This window comes from Protopterus annectens, chromosome 3.part1 (assembly GCF_019279795.1).
Source record: "Protopterus annectens isolate FY-2018-M chromosome 3.part1, PAN1.0, whole genome shotgun sequence".
Lineage (NCBI taxonomy): Eukaryota > Metazoa > Chordata > Ceratodontiformes > Protopteridae > Protopterus > Protopterus annectens.
In genome coordinates this window covers 1,881,414,617-1,881,433,613 of record NC_056732.1, presented here as the reverse complement: position 1 = coordinate 1,881,433,613, position 18,997 = coordinate 1,881,414,617, and the positions used below count along the sequence as shown (strand labels likewise).

General features: G+C 38.3%; 1 protein-coding gene across 1 annotated transcript in view; it reads right to left on the bottom strand.

The window, feature by feature from the left end:
• Nucleotides 1-18,997, bottom strand: part of TMC3 (transmembrane channel like 3) — a 1,325,854-nt gene that overhangs the window by 642,267 nt on the left and 664,590 nt on the right. Inside the window, exon 14 of the mRNA XM_044067925.1 lies at nt 12,429-12,557. Coding sequence (XP_043923860.1) covers nt 12,429-12,557 — 129 coding nt within the window. The remainder of the gene's footprint in view (nt 1-12,428; nt 12,558-18,997) is intronic.

Genomic DNA, 18,997 nt, shown 5'->3' with positions numbered 1-18,997 from the left:
GAATGGGGATTCTGCAATGGTGTAATACACGTTATGTAGATGTAATTATATTAGAAAACACATTTTTTAACAAATGAAGGAAGATTACAGAGAAACTATTGGGAGGAAAGATAATCTGGAATATGGAAAATAGATGTTCTAGAGTAGCTGTATTCTGTGGAAATACAATAACGATATTGGATGTAATCATTCTAGGTTTAAAATGGAAATAATAAGTATATAGAATTATAACATTATATGATTATACTAATTGTAAAGAAAGCAACAGCTTATTTCATACGTTTTTAGACTATGTAGTGATGTTGTGGCTGTCTTTCAGCTTATCCTGGTTAGGGGTCACCACAGCAGATCACCGGTCTGCTCATGATTGGCTGTGGAGTTTTACAGTGCCAAGTCGCCAGCCCGATGCCCAACCTTCACAGAAGGCACACACACCTACCTGCATGCCTTTAAAGTTCAACTAACCATGGGGAGACCATGCAGACTCTGCACAGAAGCACTCCAGCCAAGAATAAAACCACAGAACCTCTTGCTGTGAGGTGACAATGCTAACTGCTGCACCACGGCGGCCCTATTTTTTAGACTATGTAATGATAAACATGAATATTATAACCGGAGACACTAACTGTGACTTAAGATGCAAGTGTAAAAAGAGTGGAAATGATATGCTAGAAGTTATAAGATGTGGTAAGTTAAAACTTTGGAACAAAAATTCACAGACTTACAAATGGTGCATGTGTAATACTGAAATGGATTATTCCATAGTATCAGAAGGTTCAGTTATAGGAGAATTGAAGTAATTGTAACAGGATTTTCTGATCATCTTGCAATATGGCTACAGATAAAGGAAAACAAGGAATATATAAAAATAGGTAAAGGAATAAAAAGGATAAATGAGAAAATATGGAATAAAGAAGGAAAGAGATTAGTAATACAGTGATGGAAAAATCATATTACTATTAGAACAGTTTATAAAAATAGGTATGAATGATGGATGATATTTAAGGGAAAAAATAAAAAAAATGGTTTCTTACAGTGGTGATATGATGGGAGAAAAGTAGAGAAAACAATTATAAAAGAACATATCACGATGCATTGGAAGATTTAGAACATAGCGATAGAAAGTACATTGACACAGAAAAAGAATTATATGAAAGAAATCAAGAAAAAATACAAGAATTGTTATATAAGCAAATATATCTTCTACAATGAAAAAATAAGAAGTATCAAGTTACTTAAGCAGATTAATAAAGGAAGATGGTAGTGTAATGAGAGAAATAAAAAATGTAAAAGGAAAAATAGAAAGAACTCGGGAAAAGATTAGCACAATATGTGCAAGAAGTGTTTAAATTAAAAATAAAAAATAAATAAAAAAAAAAATAAAAATAAAGGTGGTGAAAAAACATGGAAAGTAAAAAATTAACAGGAAAAGTGAGTAAGAAGTTGAAAAAGGAGATTTCATTAAATGAGCTAGATAAAATATTAGGACAATTAAATGTAGATTCACCTACAGGACCAGAGAGAATAGTAAATGAAATGTATAAAAATTTAAGGGAATGGTAAAAAAATATTTATATAGATTTTGCTTGAATGTTTAAATGATGGTTTTAAGTATAAAGAATTATGTATTGGAATACTTAAATTCATATAGAAGAAGGAAGATTATAAACAAAAACTGGAGAGCAATAGTACTGAATAATAATGATTGTGAGAGCTTTATGAAAATAATACAAAAGAGTTTTTAAACTAAAATGGAAAATATTATGGACAATGGCACATATTGTATAATAGGGAAGGACTGTCAAAATTTACTTATGATAGATAGAAAAATTGTGGGTATTATTATGAATAGAAAATAAGAAGTGAAAATCACGATAGGAGGCTGTAATAAAGCATTTGATACAATTGGACATGAAATATTATAAGTAATAATGAACAAACATAATATAAGTGAAAAAGTTAGGAAATTATGTATGTCAGCATATAGTAATAATAAAGTAAAAATACTTGTAAATGGCTGGTTAAGCCAAGAGGTACATATGAAAAATGGTGCAAGTTAGGGATGTCCAATGAGTTGCATACTCTTTGCATTAGTTATGAATGTGCTAGCATGTGAAATAAATTACACAAAAAGGAGGCAGGGTATATAGCACATGAAGGGTTAAGAATTCCAGTTCTATTGACATATGCAGATGACATTATAATAATTGCAAAAAATAGATAAAAGAAGAAATAATTTGCACAAATGAGTTTCCACAGATGAGAAAATTAAAGGTTTAGGTGATGTAATAAACATAGGGGGTTTATATTTTACAATGAATTAAATTTCTGTATTACGTATGCAATTTGGGAATAATACTATTGGCAACATAAATGCATTTATTAAGTATGCTATTTTCCTATCAGTACTGAATTTTGTTTGTTTTATTTCTTCTAATTTTTTAAGTAGAATTCTATGGGGAAAAAAATTAGAAGGAATAAAACAAACCCATCTTTCCTGGAGAACATAAATTATCATACAAAAAAGCCATATTTGATAAATTCAGTACTGATGGGAAAATAACATACTTAAGTGAATTTATGCTGCCAGCAGTATTAAAGGGTGTACAGGAGACCCCACCGTCATTTATATGGGGTTCTAGATTAAACCCAGTACAAAAGAGGAGTTTTGTATGTAAATAAAGAAGAAGGAGGTTTAGTGTGGTATATGCTATGACATTAAATTTGTGCAAAGTGTAAAAGTGGATAAATGAAAAAGATGAGAGATTAGTAGTAAAACTGCATAAATATAAGTATGATACATTTTGTGGTATGGTAAACAGTATAATAAAGAAAAAGAGTATATAAATGAAGAAATAAAATGTTACCAATAAAAAATATTTTTGTGGAAAATAAAAATCAATGGTATAAAAAAGACTAGTATGGTATAAGAATGTAATGATAAAACATTACTATGCAAAACCATGGTAAATCTAACAGATAAAAAAAAATAAAGCTGTAAACTTAAGAAGCAAATGATGTGATCAAAAACTAGAATGTCAAGATTTTTTGTGGACTGGTAATAGATAAACTACAAGTAAAAGGAGATATGCCATATAAAAAGAAAAGTGATGAGTATGTTTACATTGTCAAAAAGAAGAAACTATGGAATATGTGGTTTTGAAATGTAAAAGAGTAAAAAAAGTTATGTGAAATCTAAATTCTTCTTCTTCTTCTGGCTTTTCCCAGTCAGGGGTCACCACAGTGGATCATCTGTCTGCTCATGATTGACAGTGGAGTTTTACGGTGTCAAGTTGCCAGCCTGGCTGCCCACCCTTACACAGAAGGCACACACACGAACCTAGGGCCAATTTAGAGTGTCCAATCCACCTACTGCATGTCTTTGGGATGTGGGAGGAAACAGGAGCACCTGGAGGAAACCCACGTGACCACAGGGAGGACATGCAGACTTCGCACAGAAGGTACCCCAGCCGAGAATCGAACCAGAGAACCCCTTGCTATGAGGTGGCAATGCTAACCACTGCACCATCATGTTCACCCTTTATGTGAAATCTAAATAATGAAGATTTTTTGAAGATATAAAAGAAGTAGATAAAATAAACATGGATATGATTAAATATGGATATTATAAGCATAGAAGTAAATAATATGTTAAAAGAATATATTTATTTATGTATTTATTTTACATTTGTTGACCGGGATAGTCTAACTGGATACATGTCCATTTTCAGTAGAGACCCAGGGAGATAAGCTCCAAAATTAAGCTAGTGCCACAGGAGTATAAATAAGTTATTTTGTGCCATGTGGGTTATATGGAATGAAAGAATAAATGAAATTATTTAAGTAAAATTAGATGGTGGTTATGAAAAAGGCATGGGGTCTAATAGGGATGAACATTTATTATTATTGTAAAGGAAATTGTGAATATGTATAAATATATTTGTATATCTATATATTCGTACATTTGTAAATATTTGTAAATATGCAAGTACAGTATGTTGTAAATAAGATTTCTTTTTGCATATAAATAAAGTACCCTGACTCTTTTTAGTAGATATCATGGGATCTTTAACATCTACTTGAGCAGGCAGATAGGGCCTTGGTTTAACATCTCACCCAAGGAATAGTACACCCAGGAGTACAGCATCCCCTTTTTACTGCACTACAGTGTCGCCAATTGATCAACCTGGTATGAGAACAGAACCAACAACTTTTTGCACGAAAAGTGAGTGTGCCACCAGTTGTGCCACTGACATTGATAATGTCTCTAGCATTGATTTTTCATGTAGTTACTCTATCAGCACTAGTGTTCCAGAGGGATCAAATTGGGGCACGTTATTATTTTTCCATATACATGCATTCAGAAGGTGAGCTCATTCATAGGAAAGAGCTAAGCTATCGCATAATAATGATAACAGTCTGACCGTTGGGGAAGTCATACTTACCCTTTATCAAAAGAGTTTTTCTCTCATGGGTAAACTGCACCAGTCCTCCTCAGATTTGGCCTCATAGGCTCAGAGGTGTCTATTATACTAATGACCACAAGGGCCTTTTTATGTCTAGCACTCCATCCCAAATCTCTGACAAGTTCTGGTACCCTAGGTAAATTTAAGCAAGGGCTTGGGAGACTAAATATTTACAAGCAGGGCCCAGAAGACAAACCATTTAGAGACTGCCTGTGTCCATTACAAACATGCATGACAAACTAGGGGTGAATTTCCTTTTCCCCATCCAATTGTCCAAGTTACACTAGAATTTAAGGGGGATCTCTGCTTCTGGATAAGAAGCCTGACACAGAAAACGTTTAGTCTCTGGGTATATACCTGTCGCTCCATCAGGTCCTATTTATACCACAGGCAAGTTTTAGAGCAGGTAATTCTGGTGCTGCTTGTTTTGCAGATATGCAGGAGGTCCACCAGGGTGGGGTCTTACAATGCCTTGTATGTCAGCCATATATCTCTCCTCAACAGACTGTAGATGACAGAATACAGAGATATGGTTTTGAGGCTGTCTGCATAGGACATGTTATTTATGCCCTGTATTATCTTAGTGATGAACCTCTGTAGAATTTTCAATTGTTGGATATGTCTGGTTAGGTGCATAAAAAAGGGGACATTATGTACTCAATGATAGGTCTGATTAATGTTGAATACAGTGGAATAATAACCTCTTTGAATCTAGATTCCATACTTTGCTTATAAGCTGCACAGCATAGAATGATTTCCACACTGCTTTGGACATATGATGGTCAAAGGTTAGATTACTATTTATGTGTGTCCCAACTCTCTGACTACTGGGTCAACTCTTAGGGGTGTGTTTTCAATTTGATAGTTAATAGGGGGTGGGTGGCTTTCCAATGGGTAATATTAAGTGTCTCTTGGCATTAAATTTTAGTCCATGGCTCTTACACAAGTTATTTGTCTGTGTTGGCCTTCCTTGAGACCATTCGTGGCAGTTGGGGATTCTATGACTTCTTCTAATCTGCAATCATATACAAATTTGGTCAGCCAGAGGCCGATGACATTGGCTTTGACTTCAGAAAAGTAGATGCTAAAAAGGAACGGTGTTGGGACTGAATCCCTGAGGCACTCTGCCTGTGAATAGCCTCTTTGTAGAGGTTTGCTCCCCAATTCTAACTTCCTGGCAGTAACATAGCTGCATAGCTATGGTTGGGTGAAAGGGGCAACTGCCCAGGACTCAAAGTGCTTGGGGAGTGCAATCAGCTGATCCCAAGCTTTCTTTAATGCAATACTTTACTTACATTTAAAAGCTGGCATTGCATTGCAGTCAAGCCTGAGCACTGTAACAGTCCATGTGTGGTCTAAACTGTAACTGTAGCAACTGATTGCTACATAGTAGCAAGCAGTTTGTTAAAGTTTAAAAGTAATTTTTTTTCAACTAAAACCTGAGTGCTGTAGTGATCTGTGCAGGCAGGGTATAAACTATTGCTATAATTTAAAAATAATTATTTTAGAACTAAAACATGAGTGCAGACATGGTATAAACTGTAGCAACTATCTGTTTAATAAAATATGATAAAAATAGGGTTGGGGCAGGACACAGAAATGAGACCTGAATAGCTGGGGCAGGAGGGGGTGCATGTCATGCATCTAGCCACCTGGCTGGTATGCCAGTAGAAGGATCATCCATTCTTCTTATTTTTTGGTCTTTAATGAATGAAGATCTGGTGGAGTGTAGTTCAAACTGCAAAGTACTGATTGGCTTATTGCACTGAAATGCTTTTGTTGTTTTTTGGTGCTGGTGGGATGGTGGTTCATCATATCGGCCGGCAGCCCAGGGCACTGATTGAACTCTCTCCAGCCCAGGGTACTGATTGAACTCTCTCCAGCCCAGGGCACTGATTGAACTCTCTCCAGCCCAGGGCACTGATTGAACTCTCTCCAGCTGTACTTCTCCTTCCTTGGTTCTGGGCTCCAGTTGGCTATCCACTGGGTAACATAAGGGTTTATACCTGCCTCCTGAGTTCATAGGTAGGTACTAGGCTATCGGCCCTAGGGCTTATACAAGCCTAGCCATAACAATTCCCTGGCTATTGGTTCCCACAAATATTTACTTTCCTAGACCCCTGTCTAGCAGGGCTACTGATGTGATCCCTGGGGTGAATTTCCTATCTTCCATCCAATCATCAAGGTTCCTCTTGAAGAGGGCCATTGAGGCGCTCTGCCTGACATGTATGGGCAGCCTGTTCCAGAGTATGGGGAGTCTCTGTGTCAGGAACCTCTCCCTCCAGCATGTTCTATTCATCGTGATGACAAGGTTAAGATCCCTGGAGTATGTGGCTCAGAGGGATTGGGATTTCTTTAAGTGTAGCATGTCCAACAACTCTGGATTTGACATGACCTTGTATGTTAGGCAGAGATCACCTCTGCATAGGCAATATGCGATAGAGTAGTTGAAGTTTCTTTAGACAGTCAGCATAAGGCATCTGTTTTAGGCCTGTGATTCTTTTTGTGAGGTATTTCTGCGGCCTTCCTAGTTGTTGCAGATGTCTTGTGTGGTACATACCAAATGGTGCATTGTATTCTATAATGGGTCTAATGAGGGATGAGTACAGAGGGACAATGCCCTCCTTTTTTCTGGATGAAAAGCCCTTAGTGATGAGGTGTGCCACATAGAAGGATTTTTCTAACTGCTGTGGCTATGTGGTTACCAAAGGTGAGACCACTGTCCACCTGTGTCCCTAGGTCTCCTATCACACTTTCGGTGTTTAGTTTACTGTCACCTATGTGGTTGTTCACAGGTATGTGTTTTTTCCCAAAGAGGACAACTATATATTTTTTGGCATTTAGCTTGAGCCCATGTCTCTGGCACCTGGCATCTGTTTTGGTAAGGCCATTTTGTAGTATATCCACATCATTTGGGGATTCAGTAATGGCTCCCAGCTTACAGTCATCTGTGAACATTGTAAGCCAGAGTCCCTTAGTGTTGGCGTGTACTTCAGAGAAGTAGATGCCAAACAACAGTGGTCCCAGGACAGAAACCTGCGGTACACCACTTGTCAGTTGTCTGGAGCTAGATTTGGAGTCGGATACTTTTACAATGTGTGTTCTGTCCGTAAGCCAGTTTGCAACCCATCGAGTGATGTAGGGATTAATGCCCAGCTTAATAAGTTTATCTATGATTCCAAAGTGGGGTAGAGTGCTGAAAGCCTTGGTGAGGTCCAAGTAGGCTGTGTGAACCACTTTACCCTCATCCATGGCTCTGGAGACTGATTCGAAGAAGTTGATCAGGTTCAGGAGGCAAGGTCAGCCCTTCATGAACCCAAACTGGGTGGGGTCCAGGGTTTGAAGGTTGCCAATGTCTTTGTTTATAAGTTCCATGATAATACATTCAATGGCCTTGCAGATCAGGCTCATCAGACTGATGGGACAGTAGTTCCTGGGATCCAAAGTGGATCCCCCCTTGTGGAGTGGGATGACTGTAGCTTTGCGCCACTCTGTGGGCATGAAGCCTGAGGTGAGGCTATGATTAAACATGACACATAGGTGAGGTGCCAGTTCATTTTGTAGTTCATGTAGTACACAGCCCAGGATGTTGTTTAGTCCCATGGATGCTGTATTCTTGGCTTTGGAGAGTGCGTTTTTTACCTGAGTGACCATGATTACTGAAATTTGGCATTCTTTTGGTATTTAGATGGGCCCTTTCGGGGCAGAGAGGGGGGGTGAAACTGGCACTGAATCTATCTGACAGGATATTGGCAATATCCTTGGGATCAGTATATCTAGTGCCATTTTGCTGTAGCTTAGAGCAGATCTGCGCATTGCTATTTAGATTCTTGACATAGCTATAGAATGCTTTGTGGTTGTCTTTGGAAATGTTGGCAATTTTGTTTTCATAACTAGCTTTGAAAGATTTTATGAGGGATCTCAGCTTTCGACTGAGGCTGGTGAGGGAGTTTTTTGTATCTTGGGTTCTTCCTCTTTTCTGCAACAGTTTCTCTTCCTTCTGTTGTACAGCTTGTTTATGGCAGATGACCACAAGATTGGCTTCCTTTTTTTAGAAGACAGCATCTTGGTTCTGTTTGGGATGGCTCAGTCCATGCACGAGTGAATGTGCTCATACAGCACCTTAGTGTAGCATTCAGCAGTTGAACTTCCAGTTCCCATCTGCATGGGTGTCATGAAGTTTGTTACTTCTGACTTGAGAAGCATGAAGTTGGCCTTGGAGAAGTTTTTTACATAGGCTTCCTTAAAAGGGGGTGGGAGTGGGATGTGGATGTCAAGGGTGATTAGCTTATGGTCTGATCTGACCAACGAAGGGGTGACCACTGGTGTGAAGCATCGATCTCCCATGTTGGTAATCACCAGGTCTAGAATATTGGTACCCCTGGTGGGACTATGGATTAGTTGCTCTAGGGTGTTGGAATTTATGAATTCCAAGAACCACTGAGCAAAGGTGTTGGTACAGGAGTAGTTTTCCCAGTTAATGGCAGGGTAGTTGAAATCACCCAGTATTAGGGTGTTTGGTTGTATTTTAATATTTTCCGATATGTTTAGAAAGGTGAAGTGAGAATCTTGGGGCATGGTGGGGGATCTGTAGCAAGCTACAATTTGTATTGCAGTCTTACCCAGTGTTAGTTGCACCTGGAGAATTTCAGATGTATATTGTTTGGCAACAAGCCTGGATGTGTGAATATCCTTGGTGAATATGGACACTCCTCCACCTTTAGTGTTTCGGTCCTGGTTTGGTAGTCGAAAAGTGTGGTATGAGTTGTATCCTGGTATTGCAGGTGTGCTCTCTGGAGCTTTGAACCAGATCTCAGTTACTGCACAGATATCGATGTTCTCCATTTTTAGGAGAGCCTCAAGAAAGTGCATCTTGAGATTTAGACTTCTAGCATTGAGTAGCATTACCATCAGATTTTGCTTGCTTGTACCCGTTATGGTGGTAGTTTTGTCCTTTGAACCTTGCCTAAAAAAGGCACTATAGAAGTGGCAAGAGCCTTAGCCAGTAACCTGAATTCCAGGGGCAACAGGTGCAAACCATCTCTTGCAAAGCATCGTGGTTTGTTGAGCATGTCGTCCCAGCAGACAGATACTGGATCCCCTTTAAATGACACCAGAAGCTTAGCCAATTGTTGAAGTCAATCATTTTGTCCTCATACTGTGGTATCATTCTGGGCGATGACAGGATGCTACTCAGGGCTAGGATCATACCTGCCTGGGCTACATTATCCGAGAGCTCTTCCATGTCTCTTTTCATGTAGTCCAGGGAGGTACATCTGAAGTCATTCACACCAACATGGACAGTGACAGAGTCATATTTGTACCTGTTGTGGAGTGACTTGAGTGCATGTGTTATGTGGCGGATCCTGGCACCCGACAGGCAGCTAACTGTAATTTTCTCCTTGGTCAGCCTGGTGAGTGGGACATCAATGTGCCTGACTATAGAGTCACCTATGACAAAAGTGATGGGTACATTGTCTTGCCTTATGGGCTGCTGTTGGGTGGCACACTGGTGTTGGGAGCTATGTGACACTTTGGTTGTGTTTGGAGGTGGTGTTTGTTTGCCACATTGGAGGTCCTTGTTGCTTGGTCAGATTAATGTTAACAGTCTCTGCATATGTGGGTTTTGTGTTGCTATGTGTGGGTTTTGGTGGTGTGGGTTTTGAAGGACTATATGTTGTTTGAGGTGTTGTGTGGGTGTTAACCTTTCCTCTTGACTGTCTAGCACAATCTTGGCTGGAGAGAGCTCTGCTTCCAGTTTGGCTATGTAAGTGCATCTCTTGCAGGTTCTAGTGTTTGGTGGTATGAGGAGAGGGGTGTCTGTGTACATGGGGCAGTTTCCTGCATTGTCCCAGTATGCCCAGATTCACCAGGTGGGCAGGAGAAATCACCCAGAAGCTGTCAACAATGTCCAAGTGGAGTATTATGTCAAATGGCTTCACCAGGTCAAGGCAGTGTGAACCATTTTGCCCTCATCCATTGTTTGGTGACCTTCTCAAAGAGGTCCACCAGGTTGAGTAGGCATGGCCTATCCTTGATGAGCCCAAACTGGGTTGGGCCCAGTGTCTGGAGATTTCTTGTGTCATTACTGATCATTACCATGGCTTTGCCTATGAGACCACTGAGACTTATGGGTTTGTAGTTTCTAGGGTCTGTAGATGGTTTGCCTTTGAGCTGAAGAATCATGGTTGCTGTTCTCCATTCATGAGGCATGTAGTCTGTTTGGAGGCTATGGTTAAATAGCAATTCCAGAGGACTTTATGGGTCATGATTCATACTATTTAGAAGGCATCCTGGGAAAGTATCTTGGCCCATCAATACATTGGTCTTGGCCTTAGAGAGACCATTTAGGACCTGTTCCTTACTTATAGCAGGGGTAGTTATATTTGATGGCATTTCCTGACAATAGGTTGAAGAGGAGAGAGGGCTAAAGTTGGAGATGAATTTGTCTGCCAGTAGGTTTGCTATATCGTCTGGCTCACCTTTTTAATTTCTGCAAGTCTTTTGGGTTTCTAATACCATGATGGGAATGGACCCCATTCCTAAGTCAAAGTCTGATTAAAGTTCATGAAATTAGCATTGTTTCAATCTTTGATGTCAGCCAGAGGTGCTCTTCGAAGCACCTGTGATGCGCCCAATATTGACTCTTTCTGCAATTCGTAAGGGGTTACATGTATCAGTAACATATCTTAAGTACGATTTGTAAGTTCTTTTTTATTAGACCCAATGCTCTTACTACTATTGGAACTGTCTGGGTATCATTCGTCCACATTGCCCTTGTTTCTGCTGGTAAATCCTGGTATTTTATGACTTTGTGTCTCTCTCTGTACATGACACTGTAGTCACTGGGTGTAGCAGTTTCAATGATCAATGCTACTTTTGTCTTCTTTTCATGAACTACTATATCTGATTTATACTTCTCAGCTACTTCAATATTATAATGTTTGCACAATCCCCAATGTAACAGTCTTTCCACATTATTATGCCTTTCAGTATACAGTCCTTCTGCCATCAGTATATCACACCCAACAACAAGGTGTGCGACTGTTTCCGATTCAATTTTACAAAACCTACATTTGTCTGTTTCTCCCACATGTTCAATGGACTTTGTGAACCAACGTGTACGTAGTCCACTGTCCTGGGTTGCCAATATTAACTTTTCATCTTCTGGTTGTGGCTCAGTATAGGTGACTCCATTTACAATGAGCTCTGCACACAATTGTGTATTGCCTTTGAGGTTGCAGACATAGCGAAGGTTTCCTTGTGGCTGTCCTTGGGCTGGGAGTCCAAGTCTACCTCAGATGTAGCTTTGATTGATTTTATTTGTCCTTAGAGTTGTTTATTTAGCTTGAAGAGAGTGCTTTTATCCTGCTGGGTGCTACACATCCTAATGTTTGCCCTGATTTTCATTGTTCTGTTATACAGACTATTGATGTTATGTTTCCACTATGGTGGCTTGCTTTTTTTGAGTTAATTCTGTACCAATATTCATCTATTAACATGCTTATATAGGGATTTCGGTGACTAGTTCCATGTAAGCAGCAGTGTTGTCAGGGTTTAAGAGGGCTTGAAATGTTGTCCTATTATCTCTTAATAGTAGGCTGTTAGCCTTAGAGTAGTTCCAGAACATTGTAGGTTTGTCTGGGGCTCCAGAGTTTTATTTTTACTTCAAATGGGAATTAAAATATTCAGGCAATGATTATCAGTCTACAACTAGTCTTGCTTTATTCCCAGCAGCTCTGTCCAGTAAGGAGGTTCATAGCACCTTTCATTGGATCCTGTTAGTATCTCAGAGTTTTTGCAAAGTCAGAGGTATATGGAAAACAATAATTATAAAGTTAAACTTTCAGTCGTATCCAAAGTGTCAAACATCTCATGAAAGTTATATGACTTGCAATAATTTATGTCTCCATGCATCATACATTAATAAAACAATTTTGCATGTAGATAAAAATTACTTACAAATTTTGTTTCCAGATCCCAACACCAACAGTCACTCAGGAATCTTACAAAAAGCCCACGAAAAAAGTCTATCAGCAGAATGCTTGCAACTGTGAAAATCATATCTATGATGGATAGTTTAAGCATTTCCTGAAATAAAATATAGATGTAGAAATTAGCAACACTATCAGTGCAAGATTTTAGTAAAAAATTAAATACAGATTCAAAGAGTGGTGTGGATATCTCTTTGTTTTATAACATCTGAATATTATTTCTAGCAATAAATTTGCTTGACACGTGTCTGCAGTGAAAGTTAAAATTCCTCTGTTTTGTTTGCCTTAACACGTGATATTTGCAGCAGAAATAATGTCTGCCTCATCTTCGACATGCATTTTGTAAATTATTGTATTCAACAGACACTCTCACAAATAATAATAATAACTTGATTTCAAGTACTTGAAAATCAGAATATTCAGAAGTCTCACCATAAAACTCATTCACTAAAGCTTCACTGCCGATTATTTCAAGTACTACACACCAGACCCCCCTAAACAAACCCACACACATACCCACATGTGAATGTGCATCCTGTGATGCACTGAATTCATTTCAGGAATGGTTCTCTGCTTTGCACTGGTACCCTGCTGGGATATTATCTAATGCACAGGAACAAATGATTACATGGTGCATCACCAATAACGGCTGTCTTTGCAACACCAGAGCATTTACTCTATTCATACTGAAGTTCAAAAACAAATTCTAACATGGATCCTGTGTCCAGGTCTGATTGTCCTCTCCTAATCCTAGTTGTCAAAGACAATAACTTAGTGTCACTCAAACAGCTGTCAAAATCCTAACTGTTCACTGTTGCCTTCCAAATATATAAATGAACATTATCTATCTATCTATCTATCTATCTATCTATCTATCTATCTATCTATCTATCTATCTATCTATTTATATCTGTGTGTGTGTGTGTGTGTGTGTGTGTGTGTGTGTGTGTGTGTGTGTGTGTGTGTGTGTTTCTCTCTCTGTGTGTATATAGATATATATATATATATATATATATATATATATATATATATATATATATATATATATATATATATCTAGAAAGAGAGAGAGAGAGACAGAGAGAGGGAGAGATGAGGGGTGACCAAAATGGTCAGACATGTTTTTAGTAAAAATCTGTTCAGTGACACAAATTGGTCAGTTAAGTATATGGCTGGCAGGTGTACAAGACTGCACAATTCCTGGGTTTGGAGAATATGCCCTTCCCCAGTATTCTGGGATCTCAGAGTTAGAATACATAGCTAGCAGATGGTGTGGGTGCAGGGTAGCTTTCACCCCTGCAAATACTGATTTTTTTTTATTGTTTGTTCCCTTTTAGTTTTGCATGTGCTGAGGTTATTGCCCAGCACATGCACGGTTAGTTATCGAGGTTTATTTTGCCAACATTTTGTTGTCAAAGTTAGGCACATCGGTATTTGTGTCTGTTGATTATATTTAGTAGAGCCATGTATATGTATGCTAAGCAGAAATTTTTGGCGCATGTAACACAACATTTTTAAAACAGCCTAAAACATCATTTTTTTGCAAGGGGGCCAGCCTACGTGCACCATATAGTAACTGTGAGATCAAAGAATGTTGGGGTCATGGCATATTTCCCAAACATGAGAAGTGTTTGATCTCACACACCTGTTAACCAACTGTGTAGCTGACTAAATTTTATTGACTAAACAGATGTCGACTAAAGGGGTAATCAACAACATTCAATCCCCCTATAGCTATCTATCTATCTATCTACCTATCTCTCTATCTATCTTTCGTTCTCTCTATCTAATCTACCTAAGTTGCCATTTTTTGCTTGTTTATACTGTTTTACTGTACTTTTTATTGTCTGCCGCCTACTTTAATACTGTATTTAAATACTGTGTAGTAAACTGCACTGTTGTACTGCAATTGTCTGCCTTAGAGTGCCTGATAAATCATATTTTATTGCTGTTTTCACTGTTTGCAAAGTTCTTTTTGCTACGTTTTACTGTTAATTATTTGCTGGTATCTTTCACTGTTGCAAAGCAATCTGTTCTGCTTGTACTGGTTTTCCCACCAAGCCGTGTTAAAATAACTGGTTTCTTAGCTGTGTAAAACATTCTTTAGTCTTCCTGCTGTTTTTCTGTTGTTTTAAACATGTTTAGTATCTCACTGCTATTTTTTCTGCTGTGTTAAACATTCTCTGATGTAGGACTGGTTCAGTAAGGTTGTGATTGGACCTGTTTGATAAAGGGGGGTTGGTCTAATGCTTGGGCATTTATTGGTCATTTGAAACTATTGATGTTATGTTTCCACTATATGGTGGCTTACTTTTTGAGTTAATTCTGTACCAATATTCATCTATTAACATGCTTATATAGGGATTTCGGTGACTAGTTCCATGTAGGCAGCAGTGTTGTCAGGGTTTAAGAGGGCTTGAAATGTTGTCCTATTATCTCTTAATAGTAGGCTGTTAGCCTTAGAGTAGTGCCAGAACATTGTAGGTTTGTCTGGGGCTCCAGAGTTTTATTTTTACTTCAAATGGGAATTAAAATATTCAGGCAATGATTATCAGTGTACAACTAGTCTTGCTTCATTCCCAGGAGCTCTGTCCAGTAAGGAGGTTCATAGCACCTTTCATTGGATCCTGTTAGTATCTCAGAGTTTTTGCAAAGTCAGAGGTATATGGAAAACAATGATTATAAAGTTAAACTTTCAGTCGTATCCAAAGTGTCAAACATCTCATGAAAGTTATATGACTTGCAATAATTTATGTCTCCATGCATCATACATTAATAAAACAATTTTGCATGTAGATAAAAATTACTTACAAATTTGTTTCCAGATCCCAACACCAACAGTCACTCAGGAATCTTACAAAAAGCCCACGAAAAAAGTCTATCAGCAGAATGCTTGCAACTGTAATCATATCTATGATGGATAGTTTAAGCATTTCCTGAAATAAAATATAGATGTAGAAATTAGCAACACTATCAGTGCAAGATTTTAGTAAAAATTAAATACAGATTCAAAGAGTGGTGTGGATATCTCTTTGTTTTATAACATCTGAATATTATTTCTAGCAATAAATTTGCTTGACACGTGTCTGCAGTGAAAGTTAAAATTCCTCTGTTTTGTTTGCCTTAACACGTGATATTTAGCTTGAAATAATGTCTGCCTCATCTTCGACATGCATTTTGTAAATTATTATGTCAACGAACACTCTCACAAATAATAATAATAACTTGATTTCCAAGTACTTGAAAATCAGAATATTCAGAATCTCACCATAAAACTCATTCACTAAGCTACACTCGATTACTTCAAGTATTACACACCAGACCCCCCTAAACAAACCCACACACATACCCACATGTGAATGTGCATCCTGTGATGCACTGAATTCATTTCAGGAATGGTTCTCTGCTTTGCACTAGTACCCTGCTGGGATATTATCTAATGCACAGGAACAAATGATTACATGGTGCATCACCAATAACGGCTGTCTTTGCAACACCAGAGCATTTACTCTATTCATATTGAAGTTCAAAAACAAATTCTAACATGGATCCTGTGTCTAGGTCTGATTGTCCTCTCCTAATCCTAGTTGTCAAAGACAATAACTTAGTGTCACTCAAACAGCTGTCAAAATCCTAACTGTTCACTGTTGCCTTCCAAATATATAAATGAACATTATCTATCTATCTATCTATCTATCTATCTATCTATCTATCTATCTATCTATCTATCTATCTATTTATATCTGCGTGCGTGTGTGTGTGTGTGTGTGTGTGTGTGTGTGTGTGTGTGTGCGCGCGAGAGTTTCTCTCTCTCTCTCTCGCTGTATATAGATATATATATATATATATATATATATATATATATATATATATATATATATATATATATATCTAGAAGAGAGAGACAGAGAGAGGGAGAGATGAGGGTGACAAAATGGTCAGACATGTTTTTAGTAAAAATCTGTTCAGTGACACAAATTGGTCAGTTAAGTATATGGCTGACAGGTGTACAAGACTGCACAATTCCTGGGTTTGGAGAATATGCCCTTCCCCAGTATTCTGGGATCTCAGAGTTAGAATACATAGCTAGCAGATGGTGTGGGTGCAGGGTAGCTTTCACCCCTGCAAATAATGTTTTTTTTTATTGTTTCATCCCTTTTAGTTTTGCATGTGCTGAGGTTATTGCCCAGCACATACCGCAGTAGATATCGAGGTTTATTTTGCCAACATTTGTTGTCAAAGTTAGGCCCTGTCGGTATTTGTGTCTATTGATTATATTTAGTAGAGCCATGTATATGTATGCTAAGCAGAAATTTTTGGCGCATGTAACACAACATTTTTAAAACAGCCTAAAACATAGTTTTTTTGCAAGGGGGCCAGCCTACGTGCACCATATAGTAACTGTGAGATCAAAGAATGTCGGGGTCATGGCATATTTCCCAAACATGAGAAGTCTTTGATCTCACACAGCTGTTAACCAACTGTGTAGCTGACTAAATTTTATTGACTAAACAGATGTCGACTAAAGGGGGAATCAACAACATTCAATCCCCCCATAGCTATCTATGTATCTATCTACCTATCTATCTCTCTATCTATCTTTCATTCTCTCTATCTAATCTACCTAAGTTGCCATTTTTTGCTTGTTTATACTGTTTTACTGTACTTTTTATTGTCTGCCGCCTACTTTAATACTGTATTTAAATACTGTGTAGTAAACTGCACTGTTGTACTGCAATTATCTGCCTTAGAGTGCCTGATAAATCATATTTTATTGCTGTTTTCACTGTTTGCAAAGTTCTTTTTGCTATGTTTTACTGTTAATTATTTGCTGGTATCTTTCACTGTTGTAAAGCAATCTGTTCTGCTTGTACTGGTTTTCCCACCAAGCCGTGTTAAAATAACTGGTTTCTTAGCTGTGTAAAACATTCTTTAGTCTTCCTGCTGTTTTTCTGTTGTTTTAAAGATGTTTAGTATCTCACTGCTATTTTTTCTGCTGTGTTAAACATTCTCTACTGACACTAGGGTAGCTAGTAGCTGTAGCATAGTCCAGATACAGGTTTGCTGCATATGGGTGTGTTTGTAGTGGCTGTTTGTTCTGAGCACATTTTCCAGGCCATCTTGGATTGGAAGGGGGTTTTCTGCATTCTAGTGAGAGGAGTGTGTTGATTGGAACCTGTTTGATAAAGGGTGGTTGGTCTAATGCTTGGAGTAAGCATCCTCATTGGTCATTTTGAAACTTTTTAATTTTTTTTTTAAGTTTTTACATGCTGGTATTTAGGCATTGCATTTGAGCAGGTTTCTGCCTGTTTGTACCAAGCTGAACTGAGGTGGGCTACCCTCCACAACTCTGAGCTGAAATACCAGATGACTAGACACTTATGAGTTTCCCAAAAAATGTAAGTTGCCTGTTTTTTTTTTCTTGCTTATACTATTTTACTGCACTTTTTATTGTCTGCTTCCTACTTTAATACTGTATTAATATACTGTGTACTAACCTGCACTGTGGTATATCATTGTCTACCTTATTGTGCCTGGTAAATTGTTTTTTTTTTTTTTTTTTTTTTTTGCTGTGTTCACTTTTAGGAAAGCTCTTTTTGCTATGTTTACTGTTTGTTAAGTATTTGCTGGTACCTTTCAGTGTTGCATAGCAGTCTGTTCTGCTTGTTCTGCTTTTCCTGACAAGCAGTGTTAAAATAACTGATTTGTTTGCTGTTTGAAATATTCTTGAGAGTCTCCTAGCTGTTTTCTGCTGTTTAAAATGTTTTTTAGTGTCTCACTGTTATTTTTCTGCTGTGTTAAGTAGTCTCTAGTGTTCCTGTTAGTTAGTAACTGTAGCATAGTCCAGATATAGGTTTGCTGCATCTGGTTATGTTTGCAGTGGCTGTTTATTGAGAACACATTTTCCAGGGCATCTTGGATTGTAAAGGGCCTTTCACTCTAATGAGAGGATTGTGCTGATTGGAACCTGTCTGGTGAAGGGTAATTGGTCTAGGGTTTGGAGTAAAGATCCTCATTGGTCCTTTCAAACCTTTTTACAGGTTTTTCTTACTAGTGTTTGGCTTCTGGTATTTAAGCCCCGTCTTTGAGCAGGTTTCTGCTTGTTTGCACTTTGTGCGGCTCCATACACTACCGAGCAGCTGTGCGCCATAACCAGGTAGATAAATCGGACTTCTCCAGTCTAAGTAATACTGCTTGTGAGCTGTAACGTATTAAACCACCAGCAAAAAAAAAAAAACCAGCAGAAATATCCATCCCCTGAGCATCACCTTGATCAGTCCCAAGCAGCACCCCCCCCCGTTGGACTACCCTTGCTTCTCCTGTCAACCTTGTTGACGTGGGTCTCCAGTGTAGCAATTGCCTCATGTACACTGACAACCCACTACTCATAACTCACTCTAGTACAGAGAGCATGAGATGTATCTATACCAGGAATCTTCACACTCAAAACAGTAACACTGAAGAAGTTGTCAGCCCACCCACCACTACTGATGTACATAGTACCACTACTCATGCACATAGTATGCATCAAACACA